Source organism: Oncorhynchus mykiss, chromosome 4 (assembly GCF_057628025.1).
Source record: "Oncorhynchus mykiss isolate SJ-2025 chromosome 4, ASM5762802v1, whole genome shotgun sequence".
Taxonomy (NCBI): Eukaryota; Metazoa; Chordata; class Actinopteri; order Salmoniformes; family Salmonidae; genus Oncorhynchus; species Oncorhynchus mykiss.
Genome location: NC_143025.1, coordinates 18,773,648 through 18,794,090, shown reverse-complemented (window position 1 = coordinate 18,794,090; position 20,443 = coordinate 18,773,648). Strand labels below are relative to the sequence as shown.

The 20,443-nt window shown below is 45.2% G+C and overlaps 1 protein-coding gene across 1 annotated transcript; it reads left to right on the top strand.

Annotated features, from left to right (window-relative positions):
- Positions 1 to 602: 602 nt before the first annotated feature.
- LOC110521427 (cyclic AMP-responsive element-binding protein 3-like protein 3-B) lies at positions 603 to 19,096 on the top strand. The gene is made up of 10 exons (XM_021598959.3): positions 603 to 811; positions 6,494 to 6,607; positions 6,775 to 7,015; positions 7,325 to 7,458; positions 7,763 to 7,873; positions 7,985 to 8,091; positions 16,379 to 16,447; positions 16,544 to 16,628; positions 17,118 to 17,208; positions 17,797 to 19,096. Exons 1-10 carry the CDS (start codon positions 791 to 793, stop codon positions 18,120 to 18,122), a joined length of 1,299 nt encoding a protein of 432 aa, XP_021454634.2. The 5' UTR covers positions 603 to 790; the 3' UTR covers positions 18,123 to 19,096.
- Positions 19,097 to 20,443: the final 1,347 nt, after the last annotated feature.

Below are 20,443 nucleotides of genomic sequence, written 5' to 3'. Positions count from 1 at the left end.
TCTTTCCCATTCATTGTATTGTGGTAAGTGTGTTAGGATAAAGGCAGGAAGTTGGGCCTTCGGGGGAGTCCTTGCTAGATGCGGGAGCGGTATAGTTTTTTGAACATACATACAGACAGGTCATGTTATGTATTTTCCATATCAAGTATTCTATGCTTTAAGTTGGTTCATTTCTTTGTTAGATATAAGAAGAATAAACATTTTTGTTGCACCATATCCCTGGATGTCATTGAATGTTTGGCCGTTTGGAAACCTTGAGTGTGGACTGTATGCGTACCAAACTACCCCGCTTCAGGCTTGGGCAGTGGCTATGGTAAAGAGGAAAGGAAGCCACTACAAGGATGTTCAATCAAGCTCTCATTGACAGGCCATAAAGAGCATCTCTATACCATATGAATTAACTAAAATCACACAGAAACTGTGTCAAAGGGTACCCTCATTCCCTGTCAATCTGCTATCAAACACAACAAGAGGATAGGAAAGTAAGTATAAACTCTGATCTATTCATCCATGAAGGTTATTTTCTAGACAGACAGACTTTCCTTAGTTGTCAGTCTTTCCCTGGCAATCAAATCTTTACAAACTGGCCAATGGGATGACAGCCCTGGAGTTGATTACTGGGTGTGCTGTGTTGGAGTTTAAACTTTGGACCTCAGAACAAGAGCAGGGAGATACAGTAGAGACATGGTAATCTGGAACAGAGCTCCTTCACAACAAAGGAAACAGAACACTTAACTGGATTTGTCTTATTTTGGGGAGTTCTGTCCTGTGCCACCCTAGTGCTGAAATTATGGACCACTATTCAGACCAGGTAACAGGGCCCATGTCTTAGTTTCTGTGTTTTTAGTGTCTCCTGGTTAATTTGTTTAGTAATTTATGTTATTAGGGCAGCCAAGTTTATACGTATCGTCAAACAAGTTCAGAGGAGGTAACACACTGTATCTACGTGCCAGTGAATGGGGGTGGGTGCTTTGTGTAGTCTACAAAGGAATATGGGTGCTTGTGTAGTCTACAAAGGAATATGGGTGTGTTGTGTAGCCTACAAAGGAATGTGGGTGCTTTGTGTACAGAAGCCTACTAAGGAATGTGGGTGTGTTGTGTAGCCTACAAAGGAATGTGGGTGCGTCGTGTAGCCTACAAAAAGAATCATAAAACACGGGACGAGATGTTAAAAACTGTCCATTGTGCCAATAGATGGAATGCACTCACATGAGATTTGCCGTGATGTTGACAGAGTGGCATGGGAGGTTTATTTCTTAGACTGGGTTAAGATGTCAATTTTGGGACACATCCTCAGTAGTGTGCCTTCGAATCAGTGGGTGTTTCGGCCTTTAATCACTAAACACTCTCATCAAAGGTGGCCAGCTAAAGGGTGATCAAGCCTTAGCTTGTGTCCCATGCCCAATTAAGATGTCCCACGGGACTATGCAAGGCAGGGGCGTCCTCTTCCCTGAGCCAGTCCGACAGCTGACCGCATACCTCATATGCCCTCCTCAAGTTGGAGGGATCTGAAATGGGTTCTCAGGTGGGGGTGGGGGGTCATGAAGTTATAGCCCAGCAAGGGTCCTTCCGTTTAATCCAGATCCACTGGCTGCCTCTTTCAGCTGCTTGAGAAACTGCTCTGACGGTCTGCCGCAGAGCCTGTCCATGGATTCCAAGTTCTTTCAGCAACCTGATGGTGGAAGAAGCCACGAATCCTCTGCATCCCACTTCAACTGGCCAGACTTTTGCATTCCAGCCACGCTGAGTTGTGTCTGCTGCCAACTCTGTGTAACGCAGTTTCTTACGCTCGTAGGCCTCTTCAACAGAGTTTTCCCACGGGACTGTGAGCTCTATGATGTACACAGCCTTTCGTGAAGGGGACCAGAGTACCATGTCTGGCCTAAGGTTGGTAGAAGCAATCTCAGGTGGAAAAATTAGTTGCTGGCCAATATCGACAAGCATCTTCCAGTCCCGGGCCATGGCTAGGTGTCCAGTTTCTGGCTTTGTAGGAGGATACTTGGGCCTTTTCTGTCCCTCCCGGATGAATGTTGTTGTTTTGACGGGATTGCTTGTTTTTGGAGGTAATGAATTGGTTGCACTCCTCTTGGTCTCAAGTGCTGCAGCCAGGCTCTTGAGGACCTGATTGTGCCTCCAGGTGTAGCGGCCTTGTGAGAGGCTGGTCTTGCAACCTGTCATTATATGCCTGAGAGTCGCTGGAGCTGGGCAGAGGGGGCAGGTCGAGTCCTCGCCATACCATTGATGTAGATTTTTTGGTGATGGAAGCACATCATAAACAGCTCTTATGATGAAGCTGATGTTGCTTGCCTCCATTTGCCAAAGCTCACTCCAGTTGATCTTTCTCCTCTCCAGGCCTTCCCACCGCGTCCATTGCCCTTGTTTAGCAAGAGAGACAGCCTTTGCACTTCTTGCAGTCTCCTCCTGTCTGCGCACCTCCTCGACCACCAGCTTCCTGCGTTCAGATGTTGTTGCCTTATGGAACGTTGGTTTGCTTGCTGCCAGGCCAAAGCCTCCTCTTCCATGCTGGATATTCCCCACAATGTCTTGGTGTCTCAGGGCTGATGTTGCTTGCTGCACAACCTTGGATGATGTCTATTTCCGTCCAGTTTGTAGGGGAGGTGCAGCCTTGCTAATGGTCTGGTCTTTAGAGTCCTTCAATGTCATCTGAAGTCTTACTTTAGAGCACTTGTACTCCTCCGTTAGACTTGTAAGAGGTAGTTCAAGGACCCCTTTGCCATAGAGGCCGATGTTACTCAAGCATCGTGGGACACCCAGCCATTTCTTCACGTATGAGGTAATGGTTCGCTCCATCTTCTCCACTGTTGTTATTGGGACCTCATAGACGGTGAGTGGCCACATTACCCGGGGGAGAAGTCCAAACTGTAGGCACCAAAGCTTGAGCCTCCCAGGCAGTAGGGTCTTGTTGATGTTCTCAAGACCATCGGCGATGTCCTGCCTTACTTGCTGCACTTGATCTTTATCCCGGAGGCTTTCGTTGTACCATCTACCCAGGCTCTTGATGGGTTGCTCAGACACCGTTGGTATCGGGTCATCTCCAATGCAGAACCTCACATCTTTAAGCTGTCCCTTGACTATGGAAATGCTTCGAGATTTGCTTGGCTTGATTTTCATCCGGGCCCACTTGATGTTATCCTGCAGTTTTGCAAGTAGCCGCCTGGTGCATGCTGCAGTGGTGGTCAGTGTAGTCATGTCATCCATGTATGCTCGGATAGGTGGGAGACGGAGCCCCTCCTTAGTTCTCTCACCGCCGACCACCCATCTCGATGCCCTGATGATGACTTCCATGGCCATAGTGAAGGCCAGAGGAGAAATTGTACAGCCTGCCATTATGCCTACTTCCAAGCGCTGCCATGTTGTTGTGAAGTCAGGTGTTGTGAAACACAATTGCAGGTCTTGGAAATAGGCCTTTACCAGTGTAGTGATGGGTTCTGGTACGTGGAAAAAGTTGAAGGATTCCCAGAGGAGTTCATGGGGAACTGAGCCAAAGGCATTGGCCAGGTCGAGGAAGATGACATAGAGGTCTCTCTTGTCCTTCTTAGCTGTTTGGATCTGGTGCCAAATCATACTAGTATGTTCCAGGCAACCAGAGAAACCAGGAATGCCTGCTTTCTGTACAGATGTATCAATGTACTTGTTCCTTTCCAGATAAGTGGACAGCCTCTGTGCTATTATACTGAAAAAGATCTTCCCTTCAACGTTGAGAAGGGAGATTGGTCGGAATTGACTGATGTCTGTCGCATCCTTCTCTTTCGGGATTAGCACACCACCAGCCCTTCGCCATGCCTTTGGTATTATTTCCTTCTGCCACACTATCCTCATGAGCCTCCAAAGAAAGCGTAGAACATCCGGGGCGTTCTTGTAGAGCTTGTATGGTACTCCATTAGGCCCAGGAGCCGAGGCCGCTCTTGCTCTTCGGACAACGTTCTCTACTTCCCTCCATTTTGGAGGGTCAGTGTCCAGATTGAATTCTGGTGGTTGAATAGGTGGGATGTCATGTGGGATGATTATCTGCTCATGCCTTTTCATGTCCTGGTGGACCTTTTCCAGATGTTCTTCCAGTTCAGGCTTTGGAGTTTTTAGGATTCCACACTTTTCCTTTGCGAAGAGATCTTTGACAAACTTAAAGGGGTTTTTATAGAACTGTGTTCTTGAGTGTTCCTTCTTCCTACGAAGTTTCCTTAAGTTTTCCGCTCTTCGCAAGGTTGCCAGCCGACATTTAATGTCTGCTTGGAGTAGCATGAGACCTTCTCTCTCTGCATCAGAGGCCTTCTTCCACTGCTTCCTCAGCTGCCTTCTCTCTCTGACAAGTATCTCGATCTCCTGCTGCCTCCTAGATTTGGCTGGTGCGGGTGGCGTCTTGCCACTTCTCCTTTCGTTTACTCCAAAGCGCTCTTCTCCGTAGTGGTAGATAATGTCTCCCATCCTTTCAAGCTTTTTCTCTGCTGTTCCTACCTGTTGTTCCAAGATTTTTGTCAGGTCGTTGTTGATTGTTTCCCACTCTCTCTTTTCAACAGCTTTGGGCCACTTCACACTCGGTCTGTGCCCTTTGATCTTTTCCTGTTTTAGAGGTCTCTGTGGTTGGGTGAGTTCATCCACCGGCATTTCTGTGCTTGTGTTATCCTCCTCGGTTACAGGGGTGCTGATGCTCTGCGAACTTTGGTTTGCGTCCCGTCGCTGTGCTTCATTCGACTGATTTGACTGGCTGCTTCGTAAGAAGTACTGGTCAATGCGAGGTCCCTGTCTCTGCTCTCCCAAGCACCTTTTCCTCCCTTGATGGATCCTTAACCCCCTTGCCGATGTTACTCTCTCCCAACCACAGCTGCACGCCTGAAGTGTGTGTCCTGCTGCTGTTATGGTTGTCTCATGTGTTGTGTTCCTACTCGTAGTCGTTTCCGTTCCTGGGTCCGTAACCATGTGATCAGTCGTTGAGCCATCTTGCGCCCCAGCTCTCGCAGGCTCTAGGGGTATGTTCCTTTGTTGACTTTCAGTAGCACTTAGCGGGTGTCTCCAACATACTGAAATAGCGTCGGAGACTGCCAACATGGGTAGCTAGCCCATGACAGCCCCAGTGGGGTCTATTCCCTCCGGTCAGCTGTCTCTCCAAGCTGTCACACAGACTTTCCTATGTTGTCAGCTGTCCTTTCACAGCAGTCACTGGACTGGTCCAGATGATCAGAATCATAAAACACGGGACGAGATGTTAAAAACTGTCCATTGTGCCAATAGATGGAATGCACTCACATGAGATTTGCCGTGATGTTGACAGAGTGGCATGGGAGGTTTATTTCTTAGACTGGGTTAAGATGTCAATTTTGGGACACATCCTCAGTAGTGTGCCTTCGAATCAGTGGGTGTTTCGGCCTTTAATCACTAAACACTCTCATCAAAGGTGGCCAGCTAAAGGGTGATCAAGCCTTAGCTTGTGTCCCATGCCCAATTAAGATGTCCCACGGGACTATGCAAGGCAGGGGCGTCCTCTTCCCTGAGCCAGTCCGACAGCTGACCGCATACCTCATATGCCCTCCTCAAGTTGGAGGGATCTGAATTGGGTTCTCAGGTGGGGGTGGGGGGTCATGAAGTTATAGCCCAGCAAGGGTCCTTCCGTTTAATCCAGATCCACTGGCTGCCTCTTTCAGCTGCTTGAGAAACTGCTCTGACGGTCTGCCGCAGAGCCTGTCCATGGATTCCAAGTTCTTTCAGCAACCTGATGGTGGAAGAAGCCACGAATCCTCTGCATCCCACTTCAACTGGCCAGACTTTTGCATTCCAGCCACGCTGAGTTGCGTCTGCTGCCAACTCTGTGTAACGCAGTTTCTTACGCTCGTAGGCCTCTTCAACAGAGTTTTCCCACGGGACTGTGAGCTCTATGATGTACACAGCCTTTCGTGAAGGGGACCAGAGTACCATGTCTGGCCTAAGGTTGGTAGAAGCAATCTCAGGTGGAAAAATTAGTTGCTGGCCAATATCGACAAGCATCTTCCAGTCCCGGGCCATGGCTAGGTGTCCAGTTTCTGGCTTTGTAGGAGGATACTTGGGCCTTTTCTGTCCCTCCCGGATGAATGTTGTTGTTTTGACGGGATTGCTTGTTTTTGGAGGTAATGAATTGGTTGCACTCCTCTTGGTCTCAAGTGCTGCAGCCAGGCTCTTGAGGACCTGATTGTGCCTCCAGGTGTAGCGGCCTTGTGAGAGGCTGGTCTTGCAACCTGTCATTATATGCCTGACAAAGGAATAGTCTTACACTTTTCTCCTTTCAAATTAATCAGAACTAGATCAACTTAATTTAACTCACGCATTGAAAGGCATAGTCAAATTGATATTTTTTTTTAGATAGGAGTGCCATGAGATAATGGTAATAAAAAGCATTAGTCCTGGGTATTATTGCTTTTACAGCCATCCTGTAAGGCTCTTTGTATGTTGTCTCTCAGTTGTAAATGTAGAGCAACATGTCATTAAGTGGCCTGTTCTGTTCCAGGGTTGCGACGGGATTGAGCTGCTTGATTTGCTGTTTGATCAAAACAATGGTATCCTCCGTCACGAGGAGATGGGACACCATGACAACCATGCCTGGCCAATCCATGAGCCTAACGTGAGTGGAGTGAAATATCTAACTCTGTGATTTTTATCCTGCAGTGTTTCTAAAATGTCCCCTTACCTGTGTCTACTACGTGATTCACATGTCTAGCCTGCCATTCTCAACCACTCTCTCCAGTTTGGCTGTACAATAATTGTCACTTTTGGTATGTCATTTGGCAGGTGTGTCCAGCAGAGCAACAAAGCGAGGACTTCCTGAATGCCCTCCTGAGTGGCAGTGGCTCAGTGTCGGGGTCCCCCCTGTGGTCTCCCTCTCCTAGTGACAGTGGCATCAGTGAGGACCCGCCCTCGGATCAGATGGACAGCCCCCAGCGCCCTGAGAGCCCTCCCATGGAGCCCCACTTCATCCCCCCTCAGCCACAAACCAAGGTCGCCCTGGATGCCAACTTCTCCATTAATATCAGTAAGACAAAGCTGGCACAAATTACTAAGCACAGAAAGTATAACACAAACTTGGTTTAAAGTTTCATGATAAAAAGAAGCAACAGAGGCAGTTACATTATTACGCCATGCTGAATATGTGATTAAGTATTGCAATTTGTTAATGTCAAACATTGGAACAGAAGTTCATCCTTTGAAAGCAACACAGTCTGTGTTCTTATGCTCTATGTATTCATTAGGCAAAGGCCTACATTGTCTCAGTATCAACACATACACAGACAAATGATGGCACTTCTGTCTGGTCCCATCACGTCTCTCTGTGTGGTTACAGATGGCTGGGACTCAGGCTTCTACCCAGGCAGGACTGGGGGGACAGAGTGTTCCTCTGATGCACACACAACCCAGCTGTCTTCTGGATTTCCCCTCACTGTCAAGGACCTACTGCTCTCTGGCACATCTGATCCGGTGAGTGATGATGAAGGGTGTGTTTGTGTGCGCTTGGGGGGAGTGTGTCTGTAATTGTTTGTATATAGGTGAGTGAGTGTGTTGGAGTAGAGAGAAATGGGTTAGAGGGGTACAGTCATTCTATAAAAATCAGGTAATGTAATTGGCATGAGCAATGCATGAAATGAGAGGGATCGAGGGCTATGCTGTCTGCCGTGTAACTCTGCACTCCCTCCATTCACTCTGAAAATCCCATTGCAGCTGGCCACTGGTTGTGATGCTGTGCGTATGACTTACTGTATTAACATTTTCATCTCACTTCCAGCCCCCACAGCATTCCCAACAGTCCTTCCAAGAGTTGATTCTTAATGAGGATGAGAAAAAACTGCTGGCCAAGGAGGGGGTGACTCTGCCTAGCCAACTACCTCTCACAAAGGTCAAACTTTTTTGCACACTTTGCAACTTCACAGAACAACTTATGGCTCTTGAGTATTACCAAAGTGTGTAAACACGTTAAATATGTACTTCCTTTGTCTGTTTCTATTAGTATGAGGAGAGGATTCTGAAGAAAATTCGCAGAAAGATCCGAAATAAGCAGTCGGCTCAGGAGAGCAGGAAGAAGAAAAAGGAATATATTGATGGTCTGGAGAGCAGGTACTGGCAATATGCACTAAATAAATGGATAAGGCAGGGACTCACAGACCTCAATTCAAAGTAGACATGATCAATTCTGACTAGAACTGCCTAAAATCGATAAAGCACTTCTACAAACTAACAAGATATTTGGAACATGTCACAGGGTGCTGAGCACAATAAGTTAAAATCAAAGGTCCAATGCAGCCATTTTTATCTCAATATCAAATAATTTATAGATAACAATTAAGTACCTTCTGTGATTGTTTTCAATTAAAATGGTAAAAAATAAAGACATAACTTCTGAGTGTGGAGGGGAAAACTAAAAACAAGCTGCTATTGGCAGAAAGGTTTGGAAGTCACATTCTTAGTCTTCAGGCTAGGGTCTATTTTTCTCCACTTCCTGTCTGACTGACATGCCCAAGTAAACTACCTGTTGCTCAGGCCCTGAAGCCAGGATATGCATATAATTGGTATCATTGGAAAGAACACACTCTGAAGTTTGTAGAAATGTTAAAATAATGTAGGAGACTATAACACAATACATATGGTAGGAAAAAATCAAAAGAAAAACCAACCTGATTTTTTGTTGTTGAGAGAGCCCATGCTTTTACAATGGAAAGTATAGGGGCATATCCAAATCCAGCTCCCAGATTGCAATTCCTATGGCTTCCACTAGATGTCAACAGTCTTTATTCAAAGTTTCAGGCTTGATTCTTCCAAAACGACAAAGAATAATGAGTTTTGGTACTGGGATGCAGACTTGGAAATGTGTGTGTGCGCGTGCGACAAACTGGATGCACACCTGCTAATATCGGTTTCCTATTGAACATACTTCTTTCCGTATGAAATATTATAGTTTAATTACATTTTAAGGTATCTGAGGATTATTTAGAAATGTGTTTTGACTTGCTTTAACAAAGTTTAGCAGTAGCTTTTTAGATTCCTTTCTCTGCATGTTGAATGAGTGGACTACTCAAATCGATGGCGCCAACCAAACAGACTTTTTGGGATATAAAGAAGGATTTTATCTAACAACATGACACCACATGTTTTAGCTAGGGCCCTTTGGATGACAAATCAGAGGAAGATTTTCAAAAGGTAAGTGAATATTTAATCGCTATTTGTGAATTTATGAAACCTGTGCTGGTGGATAAAGATTTTGATGTGGGGCGCCGTCCTCAAACAATCATATGGCATGCTTTCGCTGTAAAGCCTATTGTAAATCGGACAGTGGAGTTAGATTAACAAGAATTTAAGCTTTTAACCGATATAAGACAGTTGTATGTACCGAAATGTTTAATATCCATCATTTTTATGATGATTTATTTGAATTGCGTGCCCTCCAATTTTACCGGAAGTTAGCGGGACACCTAGGCCTAAGAAGTTCTAACTAATTTACCACCTTGCAGGTGAAAACTGCATCCCACCAAATAAGTCAGAAATTTAAGCCGATCTTTTCAAACAGTTCTTACACTAAAACAGTAATATCATAATTTTCACAATTTCACAGTATTATTACAACCTCATAGTGTGGAAATATATATAAAACACAGGAAAATTACATTTTTGACTGCACTTGGCCTTTTTATACACTGCTCAAAAAAATAAAGGGAACACTAAAATAACACATCCTAGATCTGAATGAATGAAATATTCTTATTAAATACTTTTTTCTTTACATAGTTGAATGTGCTGACAACAAAATCACACAAAAATTATCAATGGAAATCAAATTTATCAACCCATGGAGGTCTGGATTTGGAGTCACACTCAAAATTAAAGTGGAAAACCACACTACAGGCTGATCCAGCTTTGATGTAATGTACCTAATGGCAGTCAGGCTACCTCTGTGCGGCCCCCCAAAGAAATGCCACCTCACACCATGACTGACCCACCGCCAAACCGGTCATGCTGGAGGATGTTGCAGGCAGTAGAACGTTCTCCACCGCGTCTCCAGACTGTCACGTCTGTCACATGTGCTCAGTGTGAACCTGCTTTCATCTGTGAAGAGCACAGGGTGCCAGTGGCAAATTTTCCAATCTTGGTGTTCTCTGGCTGTAAGCCCAACCCCCACCTGTGGACGTCGGGCCCTCATACCACCCTCATGGAGTCTGTTTCTGACCGTTTGAGCAGACACATGCACATTTGTGGCCTGCTGGAGGTGTGCAAAAAAGTAAATAAAAACAACATGGGGATGAGGTAGGTAGTTGGGTGGGCTATTTACAGATGGGCTATGTACAGCTACAGTGATCGGTAAGCTGCTCAGATAGCTGATGCTTAAAGTTAGTGAGGGAGATATAAGTCTCCAACTTCAGCGATTTTTGCAATTCGTTCCAGTCATTGGCAGCAGAGAACTGGAAGGGAAGGCGGCCAAAGTGTGTGTTGGCTTTGGGGATGACCAGTGAGATATATCTGATGGAGCGTGTGCTACGGGTGGGTGTTGTTATGGTGACCAGTGAGCTGAGATAAGGCGGAGCTTTACCTATCAAAGACTTATAGATGGAGCCAGTGGGTCTGGCAATGAATATGTAGCGAGGGCCAGCTGACGAGCGCATAAAGGTTGCAGTGGTGGGTGGTATATGGGGCTTTGGTGACAAAACGGATGGCACTGTGATAGACTGCATCCAGTTTGCTGAGTAGAGTGTTGGAGGCTATTTTGTAAATGACATCGCCAAAATTGAGGATAAGTAGAATCGTCAGTTTTACGAGGGTATGTTTGGCAGCGTGAGCGAAGGAGGCTTCTTTTGCGAAATAGGAAGCCGATTCTAGATTTAATTTTGGATTGGAGATGCTTAATATGACTCTGGAAGGAGAGTTTACAGTCTAGCCAGGCACCTAGGTATTTGTAGTTGTCCACATATTCTAAGTCAGAACTGTCCAGAGTAGTGATGCTAGTCAGGCGGGCGGGTGCGTGCAGCGATCGGTTGAAGAGCATGCACTTAGTTTTACTAGCGTTTAAGAGTAGTTGGAGGCCACGGAAGGAGTGTTGTATGACATTGAAGCTTGTTTGGAGGTTTGTTAACACAGTGTCCAAAAAAGGGCCAGATGTATACAGAATGGTGCCGTCTGCGTAGAGGTGGATCGAGGAATCACCCGCAGCAAGAGCAACATCATTGATATATACTGAGAAAAGAGTCGGCCTGAGAATTGAACTCTGTGGTCCCCCATAGAGACTGCCAGAGTTCTGGACAACAGGCCCTCCACTTTGACACACAGAACTTTATCTGAGAAATAGTTGGGGAACCAGGCGAGGCAGTCATTTGAGAAACCAAGGCTGTTGAGTCTGCCGATAAGAATACGGTGATTGACAGAGTTGAAAGCCTTGGCCAGGTTGATAAAGACAGCTGCACTGTATTGTCTTTTATCGATGGCGGTTATGATATCGTTTAGTACCTTGAGCTTGGCTGAGGTGCACCTGTGACCAGCTGAGAAACCGGATTGCACAGAGGAGAAGGTACCGTGGGATTCGAAATGGTCAGTGATCTGATGGATTTAGGTCTGTAACAGTTTGGGTATAAAGTGTCTCCCCCTTTAAAGAGGGGGATGACCGCGGCAGCTTTCCAATCTTCAAGAATCTCTGACATTACGGAAGGGAGGTTCAACAGACAGTAATAGGGGTTGCAACAATGGCGGCGGATAATTTTAGAAAGAGAGGGTCCAAATTGTCTAGCCCAGCTGATTTGTATGGGTCCAGGTTTTGCAGCTCTTTCAGAACATCTGCTATCTGGTTTACGGATTTATGGTTGTACCTGGTGGGTTCCTTGATAATTTGTGTGAGATTGAGGGCATCTTGCTTAGATTGTATGGCGGACGGGGTGTTAAACCTATCCCAGTTTAGGTCACCTAACAGAACGAACTCTGAAAATAGATTGGGGGCAATCAATTCACATATGGTGTCCAGGGCACAGCTGGGAGCTGAGGGGGGTCTATAACAGGTGGCAACACTGAGAGACATATTTCTGGAGAGATTCATTTTAAAAATTAGAAGCTCAAACCGTTTGGGCATAGATCTGAAAAGTATAACAGAACTGCAGTAGATTGCAACTCCTCCCCCTTTGGCAGTTATATCTTGATGGAAAATGTTGTAGTTGGGAAGGAAATCTCAGAATTTTTGGTGGCCTTCCTAAGCCAGGATTCTGACACGGCAAGGACATCAGGTTTGGCGGAGTGTGCTAAAGCAGTGAGTAAAACAAACTTAGGGAGGAGGCTTCTAATGTTAACATGCATGAAACCAAGGCTTTTACGGTTACAGAAGTCAACAAATGAGAGCGCCTGAGGACACACAGGGCCTGGGTTAACCTGGGTTACATCACCCGAGGAACAGAGGAGGAGTAGGATGAGGGTACGGCTAAAGGCTATCAAAGCTGGTCGTCTACTGCGTTGGGGACAGAGAATAAAAGGAGCAGATTTCTGGGCGTGATAGAATAGATTCAGGGCATAATGTACAGTGGAGTTAAACCTAGGCATTGAGTGACGATAAGAGAGGTTGCATCTCTCTGGAGGCATTAGTTATGCTAGGTGAGGTCACCCCATGTGTGGGAGGCAGGACAAAAGAGGTATCTGAGGCATGTTGAGTGGGGCTAGGGGCTCTGCAGTAAAATAAAACAATGATGACTACCCTAAACAACAGTATACAAGGCATATTGACATTAGAGAGAGACATAAAGCAAGGCATAAAGCAATCACAGTTGTTGATTGGGAAAGCTAGCTAAGACAACGGGTAAGACAGCAACAGCTAATCAGCTAAGACAACAACAGGTAAAATGGTGATGAATGGGCAGAGAGGGTCAGTTAACTACACACAGGGCCTGAGTTCGAGGCTGGGGCAGACAGATAAACAAAACAAACAAAATGGAGTCCCGTGATTAATGAGCAGTCCAGCAGGCATCCGCTATGTAGCCAGGTGATCATAGGGTCCAGTGAACAGCAATAGATGAAACAGGGAAGTCGTTACTACGCTGGCAAGCAGGAGACACGGCGTTCATAAAGTTAGCAGGTCGGGGCTAGCAGAAGCGTCTTCTTCGACGTCCGACAAAGGCCGGTTGATGGCACATCAGATGGAATTACGTCGGCAGACCAATCACGATGGATCTGAGGGGCTCCGTGTCGACAAGGGGTCCTGGCCAATTGACAAAAGAGGTAATGTAGCTGGAGTAATACCGTTTGCTAGCCGGGAGATGCACCTGTCTCAAGGCTAACTGGTGCTAGCTTCGGGTCAAGGGCATTAGCCACTATAGACACTCGGTAGCAGCTAGCTAGTTGCAATGATTCGATGCAAAGGTCCAGAGCTTATGGCAGGAATCCGCCGATGAATCTAGTCGTGTTAGTGAAGAGTCCGGGAGGCATCAGCTGTGTAGCCGAGGGATCATAGGGTCCACTGAGCTGGCCGGGAGATATGCCTGGTTCAAAGGCTAGCTTCGGGGCTGGGCCACTCGGTAGCAGCTAGCTAGCTGCGAGGATCTGTAATAATGGTCCAGTAATCTGGAGCAATGGTGTATAAAAGCAGTCCTGATATGCTCTGGGTTGATATCTTGCTGTGCAGACTGGCGTTGTGCAGACTGACGGGCCGATGGGCCGCCCCCAGGTGTTGAGGGTAGGTAACAACATCTCCACCCTGCTGATCCTCAACACTGGGGCCCCACAAGGGTGCGTTCTGAGCCCTCTCCTGTACTCCCTGTTCACCCACGACTGCGTGGCCACGCACGCCTCCAACTCAATCATCAAGTTTGCGGACGACACTACAGTGGTAGGCTTGATTACCAACAACGACGAGACGGCCTACAGGGAGGAGGTGAGGGCCCTCGGAGTGTGGTGTCAGGAAAATAACATCACACTCAATGTCAACAAAACTAAGGAGATGATTGTGGACTTCAGGAAACAGCAGAGGGAGCACCCCCCTATCCACATCAATGGAACAGTAGTGGAGAGGGTAGTAAGTTTTAAGTTCCTCGGCATACAGATCACAGACAAACTGAATTGGTCCACCCACACAGACAGCATCGTGAAGAAGGCGCAGCAGCGCCTCTTCAACCTCAGGAGGCTGAAGAAATTTGGCTTGTCACCAAAAGCACTCACAAACTTCTACAGATGCACAATCGAGAGCATCCTGTCGGGCTGTATCACCGCCTGGTTAGGCAACTGCTCCGCCCAACACCGTAAGGCTCTCCAGAGGGTAGTGAGGTCTGCACAACGCATCACCGGGGATAAACTACCTGCCCTCCAGGACACCTACACCACCCGACGTCACAGGAAGGCCATAAAGATCATCAAGGACAACAACCACCCGAGCCACTGCCTGTTCACCCCGCTATCATCCAGAAGGCGAGGTCAGTACAGGGGCATCAAAGCTGGGACCGAGAGACTGAAAAACAGCTTCTATCTCAAGGCCATCAGACTGTTAAACAGCCACCACTAACATTGAGTGGCTGCTGCTAACACACTGACTCAACTCCAGCCACTTTAATAATGGAAATATATGTAAAATATATCACTAGCCACTTTAAACAATGCTACTTAATATAATGTTTACATACCCTACATTATTCATCTCATATGTATATGTATATACTGTACTCTATCATCTACTGCATCTTTATGTAATACATGTATCACTAGCCACTTTAAACTATGTCACTTTGTTTACATACCCTACATTACTCATCTCATATGTATATACTGTACTCGATACCATCTACTGCATCTTGCCTATGCCGTTCTGTACCATCACTCATTCATATATCTTTATGTACATATTCTTAATCCCTTTACACTTGTGTGTATAAGGAAGTAGTTTTGGAATTGTTAGGTTAGATTACTCGTTGGTTATTACTGCATTGTCGGAACTAGAAGCACAAGCATTTCGCTACCCTCGCATTAACATCTGCTAACTATGTGTATGTGACAAATAAATTTGATTTGATTATCCAGGGTAAAAGCGGCTGGTGTCTGAGCTAGAGGTAAAAGCCGCTATCAGTGGCTAACAATGACTAAATAGCTAGTAGCTAATTAGCTGGTTAGCATCTGATGGCTAGCTTCTGATGGAGTTTCTAGCTATAAGGTCTACAAATAGCGGATCCGTATCACTTTGGGTAAGACGTGTTGCCGGAAGGTATTTCTAATTTAAAAATGGAAAAAGAAACAGTGTGTGAAAGCTCAGACACACTGGTAGGATTGTCAAACGTTTGCGTGCCAACAAGACTTAGCACCTCTGAACAGAGTGTCGGCAGTCAATCTTTATTGTGTTCACACAGCAAAGACCTTGGAAGTTGTCAGCCACTCAGCCATGTAAAATACTCCAAACCAGAAGGTGTCAATAGCGTTGTTTGGCAATGCATATCCGTGCGTATTGCCTGTGGTCTAGATTCCAAGCTATCTGTGCTAATGTTTCTATTTTGTAGAAAGCCCTTGTTGGTACTAACCAGATGGCCACAGCTAGATAACTACCTGGCAAAACGATGAAGAAACTAAATTAAATAACTATAATAACTAAACTAAATTTATAACTAAACTAATAACTAAACTAAATGTAATTAAATTCACTCTCCATAATCCCAAACCGTGCCAGCCCATAGCCAAATATTTCACTAGCTAGCTAATGTTAGCATATTCGCTAGCTAGCACAAAATAGCTAGCTAGCTTAGGACACTGCAAAAACTCACTAGCTAACACTGGCAGCTGTTTCATGGAAACTAGCTAATCCATTGTGATTTAATTACAACGGCAATACTAGCTACAGTGTTTAGATAGCTTGGAGAAAGTATTTAGTGTTGTGTGCATTGCGTCTGTGCACTTAACTAGCTCCCATCCCATAGTCATTATTGTATATGAAGTGTGACTGGCTCATCCGTGGATGTACGGAGAAAATGACACATTTTTTTCATTCTTTTGTTGGGGTACGTGCTCTCTGATTGGATCAAAGTTAAGTTGTTGGCCACTGACGAGCATTGCGATTCTACAAGTAGAATTGGTAGGTTTGTCACTACAGGGTCAGCACGTCCCATTTTAGTTCTAGCAAGAGATAGAACGGCCTCCCACTGTGATATGTACTTATCGGCAGTCTATCGGTAGTGAGATTCTTGATGTGTTTCTGCTTAAGTTGCGTGGCACAGAGAAACTTCACAGTGCCCACTGCTGTCAGAAATGTGTAATTCAGTATACTTGACTGTCACATTATGATCTAATTCTACAAAAGGGCTTTTCAGTGTGGTAGTTAGAGTGACAGCTAGCTAGTATGTTTGTTGGACTGATCAAGCAGCAGCAGCTCGTCAGTCTCATCTGGGAAATTCCCTTGTTGTTTGTCTTCCAGGATGGCTGCCTGCAACACACACAACCAGGAGCTACAGAGGAAAGTGTTCCAGCTGGAGAAATGCAATACGTGAGGGACCTCCACACTAATCTGCTCTCCCTGCTCTGTTTCTGCCTCCGTACACCCAGTCGCAACATTTGCTAATTGAGCCTTTGTGTCTCCCAGGTCTCTGATGGGGCAGCTGCACAGGCTGCAGACTCTGGTCATGGGCGGCTCCAAAAAGACCGCCCAGACTGGGACTTGTGTCCTGGTAAGGAGAAGTGTCACTTTAAGATACAGTTTTACAAGATCAGGCCATACACCATGTGAAATTAGAGAGAGACCGACAGGTGGAGTGAGAGAAAGATGTATGCCAGATATACAGATGTAAATAGACACAGATACACTCCAGAGAGGCAAACCATTGATTCCCTTGTCTACAACATAATTGGACAGAACACAAATCACACCACATCAGTGCAAGCAGTAATTAGACTTGTAAATCCACTATGAATATGAATGAGTTTGTATCTCTTCTAATGCCGTTCGGAAAAGGCAAACATTTGAATTATAAGGATAGTGTGTTCAAGCCTTGTGACTTTGATGCCCATGTACGGGGATGAGATGAAAAGTTCTGAACAACAGTTAGTGTCTTCCACTCTGGAACTCCACCGGGGAGTGGAAGCTCTCCCTAATGGCTAAACCTTATTCACTTTGGCAAAGAGCAAATTGTGATTTTTACCCTTCTCTTTTTCCCCAGGTACTGCTCCTGTCCTTCTCCATCATCCTCTTCCCCAGCCTGAACCCTTTTGCCAAGGTCAGCCAAGGAGGGGACTTCAGCCCAGTGAGGGGTGAGTCAGCCTCCTGCACTGTCTGGCCAAACCTCGCCCTGCCACCCCATACCTCCTGCCTCAAATCACAGCTGGAGAGCTGAATAGACTAGAGCTCCTCTCACTCCTACTGCCAGATGCTGCTACGACGCCACTGTTAAAACAACTCTGCAGAGCAAGGCGGCCCACCAATTCACATCAAAGAGCTGAGCTGGCAACCCTCAGCACAGAAACCATGTATTATTGAGCACTCTTCTCATCAGCCTGTCTGACTGTAAAATTCCTCTCAACAGTTGGAGGAACTGTTGAATAAAATATGAAATGGACTTCAAAGATATCTAATGGTCTCATCAATGGTTTAAGATTGGGAATTACTTAAATGTAATTTGTCATCTTTACCGACTGTTTGTTAGCTCTATGAATATTATAAATTCCTAGTTGTCTTTAGGTAATTGTACAACTGAAGACCAAGGTACAAGATTGTTGAGGGTGGCTTACAGTTAACGACTTAAAGTTGGACTGGGGATGTATGTACTGTCACACATACATCAACATTTAATGACTGGAATACATACTCACCTGTAACCTGTGTCCCTCTCGCCCCTGCAGTCCAGTCACGGTCCCTGCACAACCTCCAGTCCTCCAGAGTGCTACATGTGATTGACCAGCTGTACCAAACTGCAGACGACAAGGCCAAGCCTCCAGACAACCATGTCCTGGGAGACCAGGGTGTGGATGCGATTATGTCTCTGCTGGGAAAACTGGGCACTGGTCATGGCAGCCAAGGACTGCCCAATTTTGACCCCATGTCTCAAAATAATAGCATGGACGAGCAAGTCCATTTCCAGGGAGACCCCATTACTGGCCATATAGCTACAGTGACTTGGAATCCACACCGCAGAGCCACACTACGCCCACATGCTGATGACATGTGATTTGGAGAGAGTATTCCCAGCAGGATTTCTCTGTTCTGCTCCCATCTCCACACTTCATATCATGAAACAGAGTAGCACACGCCTAAGGCTCTCCTAAGGCTCTCTTTACACTATGAGTTGGGGAATAATAAATACATTATTTTGCCTGTTATATTATATACTGTGTGTGTGTGTGTATATCCTTTTTTTTTCTTGTTTGTTATTCTGTTTTGTATTGTTTTAAATGCGGAAGACACATTTCAGTTGCACAACTGACTAGGTATTCCCCTTTCCCTTATTTGACCAAGTTGACTTGAATGACTTGTGTGTGTGTGTGTGCATGTCTGCAGACGCACACCCCAACGATTGTTTGTGTCAATCGTTATCTGCCGTGGTGCCTCTCATCTCTCAGCCTTTAATCATGGGGAGAGTAGCTCAGCGACCAGCATTTTTAATCAGCTTCTCTGTGACCCACTTTGATTGTCCATCTTCCACCAGCATAGTGGGATATGACCCGTGGTAGGAGAACTCTAAGTCAGACCCTGAGAGAGGGACAAAAAAAAAGGACACAGTCAAAGAGATGTCCTTGTTTTCACTTGTTTAAAGGGGCAATCCAGGATTGAAGCATACATTTTTGGACTTTTAAATTAACATTACCATTGATTATTTCAGAATTGAATTTATAAATGCTTCACAAGATTATTTCAACTCTCTTAACCCATTAGGACCCAAAATATAAGCTTGTTTTACATCATTCAAACACTGTGTAGATTCTCATGGATGGTCAGTCCATGCATCAATAGCTCCTTGCATCAATAGTTCTGTCTATGAATTGGTGAGTGGTTACATTACTCCAGCCCCATCCCTCAGCTGTTTACCAAAACAAGTGGCAAATCCCAGATTGCCCCTTTAATTCTGCAAATTGCTTTTCTGTTTTAAAGTGCATTGCTGAACCAGATAAACTCAGAGCTTGTATTAAACTCCATTAACAGCTATTGAGTGGCTTAAACTTTATTTTTGCTTATTTATTTTTGAATGAGAGTCACATGGGTAAATGAAACCAAACCAAACATGATTAATACCTCCTTTCACTTTGGTGGAGTAAAATTTCATTGCCTCCATCAGGAAAGGGACAACAGAAAGAAAAGTTCAATTTGTGATTTCATGCCAAGTTGTGGTTCTGTTCACTTCTGTTTGAGGTGTATGGTATGATTCAACAAATATTACAGATGCAAAAATAGCTAGCTAATCACTGAATGGACGGTCCGAGATATGCAATAAAGAGATTAAAGTCTGCAGGTTTATCGAACTTCACAGGTGCGCTCATCTTGGTGTTTGATAGGATTAACCTGTGCCGTGGCCTTAGTGTCTATGTGATGTTACAGCTTGACTATCCTCTGTCTACTGACATAATGCTTTACAAAATGTCAATATCTGGCCATCTGTGCTATACTATAGGCTGTGCAAATGCCAAACACTAGCTACTGGCTCTCTCTTCCCGGAAGTTCCTACCTTGGGATCTGACATGAAACATGTCCTAATTAGCTTTCGACAGGATAATAACATCCATTTTAGTTTCATTCATTTGAATTGATACATTTGACAATAGCATACTGACTCTGCAAGGCTCACTAGTTCTAAGTGACTATTACTGTGCCATAATATTCAGATCCAAGAACAGCACTTTAGAGCAATGGCAACCCCACTGTGAATCACTACGACTTGTGTCTAACCCAGGCAGCACACAAGATAAACACCATGCTTTTACTGAACGTCTCTAGGACACACACCACTCTAGTTCACAAACCACTCTAGGTCACATACCACTCTAGGTCCACCTTACTAGAGGCCACACGCCACTCTAGGTCACACACCACTCTAGGTCACACACCAGTGTAGATCACACCACACAACTGGCATTTCTCCAGTACTGTAAAAAGAAACATTCTAGGAAGGAAGCGATCAGCGCCATTGTTAATCATAATGTGTTTGGGAAACCCCGTTCCAGACTACTTTTATCATGGAAGATTTGAATATGTTTGATTGCTCTGTATATTGGAATACAAATTATTTACAATTAATTTATTAGTTTCTCATAGACAAGCTCTCTTCTGACCCTGTTGCTTCGGCTTCAACCATGCTGTGCCGGAAAGATAGTCCTAATTTTACTTTGGCTGCCTTTAACAGTCTAGATCCTCTTAAGGTTTCTTCCTATAGCCAGGAGTTTGTTTAAACTGTTACAAACACAATGGTTACTTCACTGAATAGATTATTGATAAAATATTGGATATTTAACAGTCTACTGGTTGTCATTGGTTGTATATCTATCAGCTTTTAGTTGA

What these genes read in the sequence shown, in the direction of transcription:
- LOC110521427 (XM_021598959.3), top strand. Translation starts at nt 791, where the DNA reads ATGGACCACTATTCAGACCAG. An exon ending in GCCAACTACCTCTCACAAAG is followed by an intron (nt 7,874 to 7,984) that starts GTCAAACTTTTT and finishes TGTTTCTATTAG; the next exon opens with TATGAGGAGAGGATTCTGAA. An exon ending in AGACTGGGACTTGTGTCCTG is followed by an intron (nt 16,629 to 17,117) that starts GTAAGGAGAAGT and finishes CTTTTTCCCCAG; the next exon opens with GTACTGCTCCTGTCCTTCTC.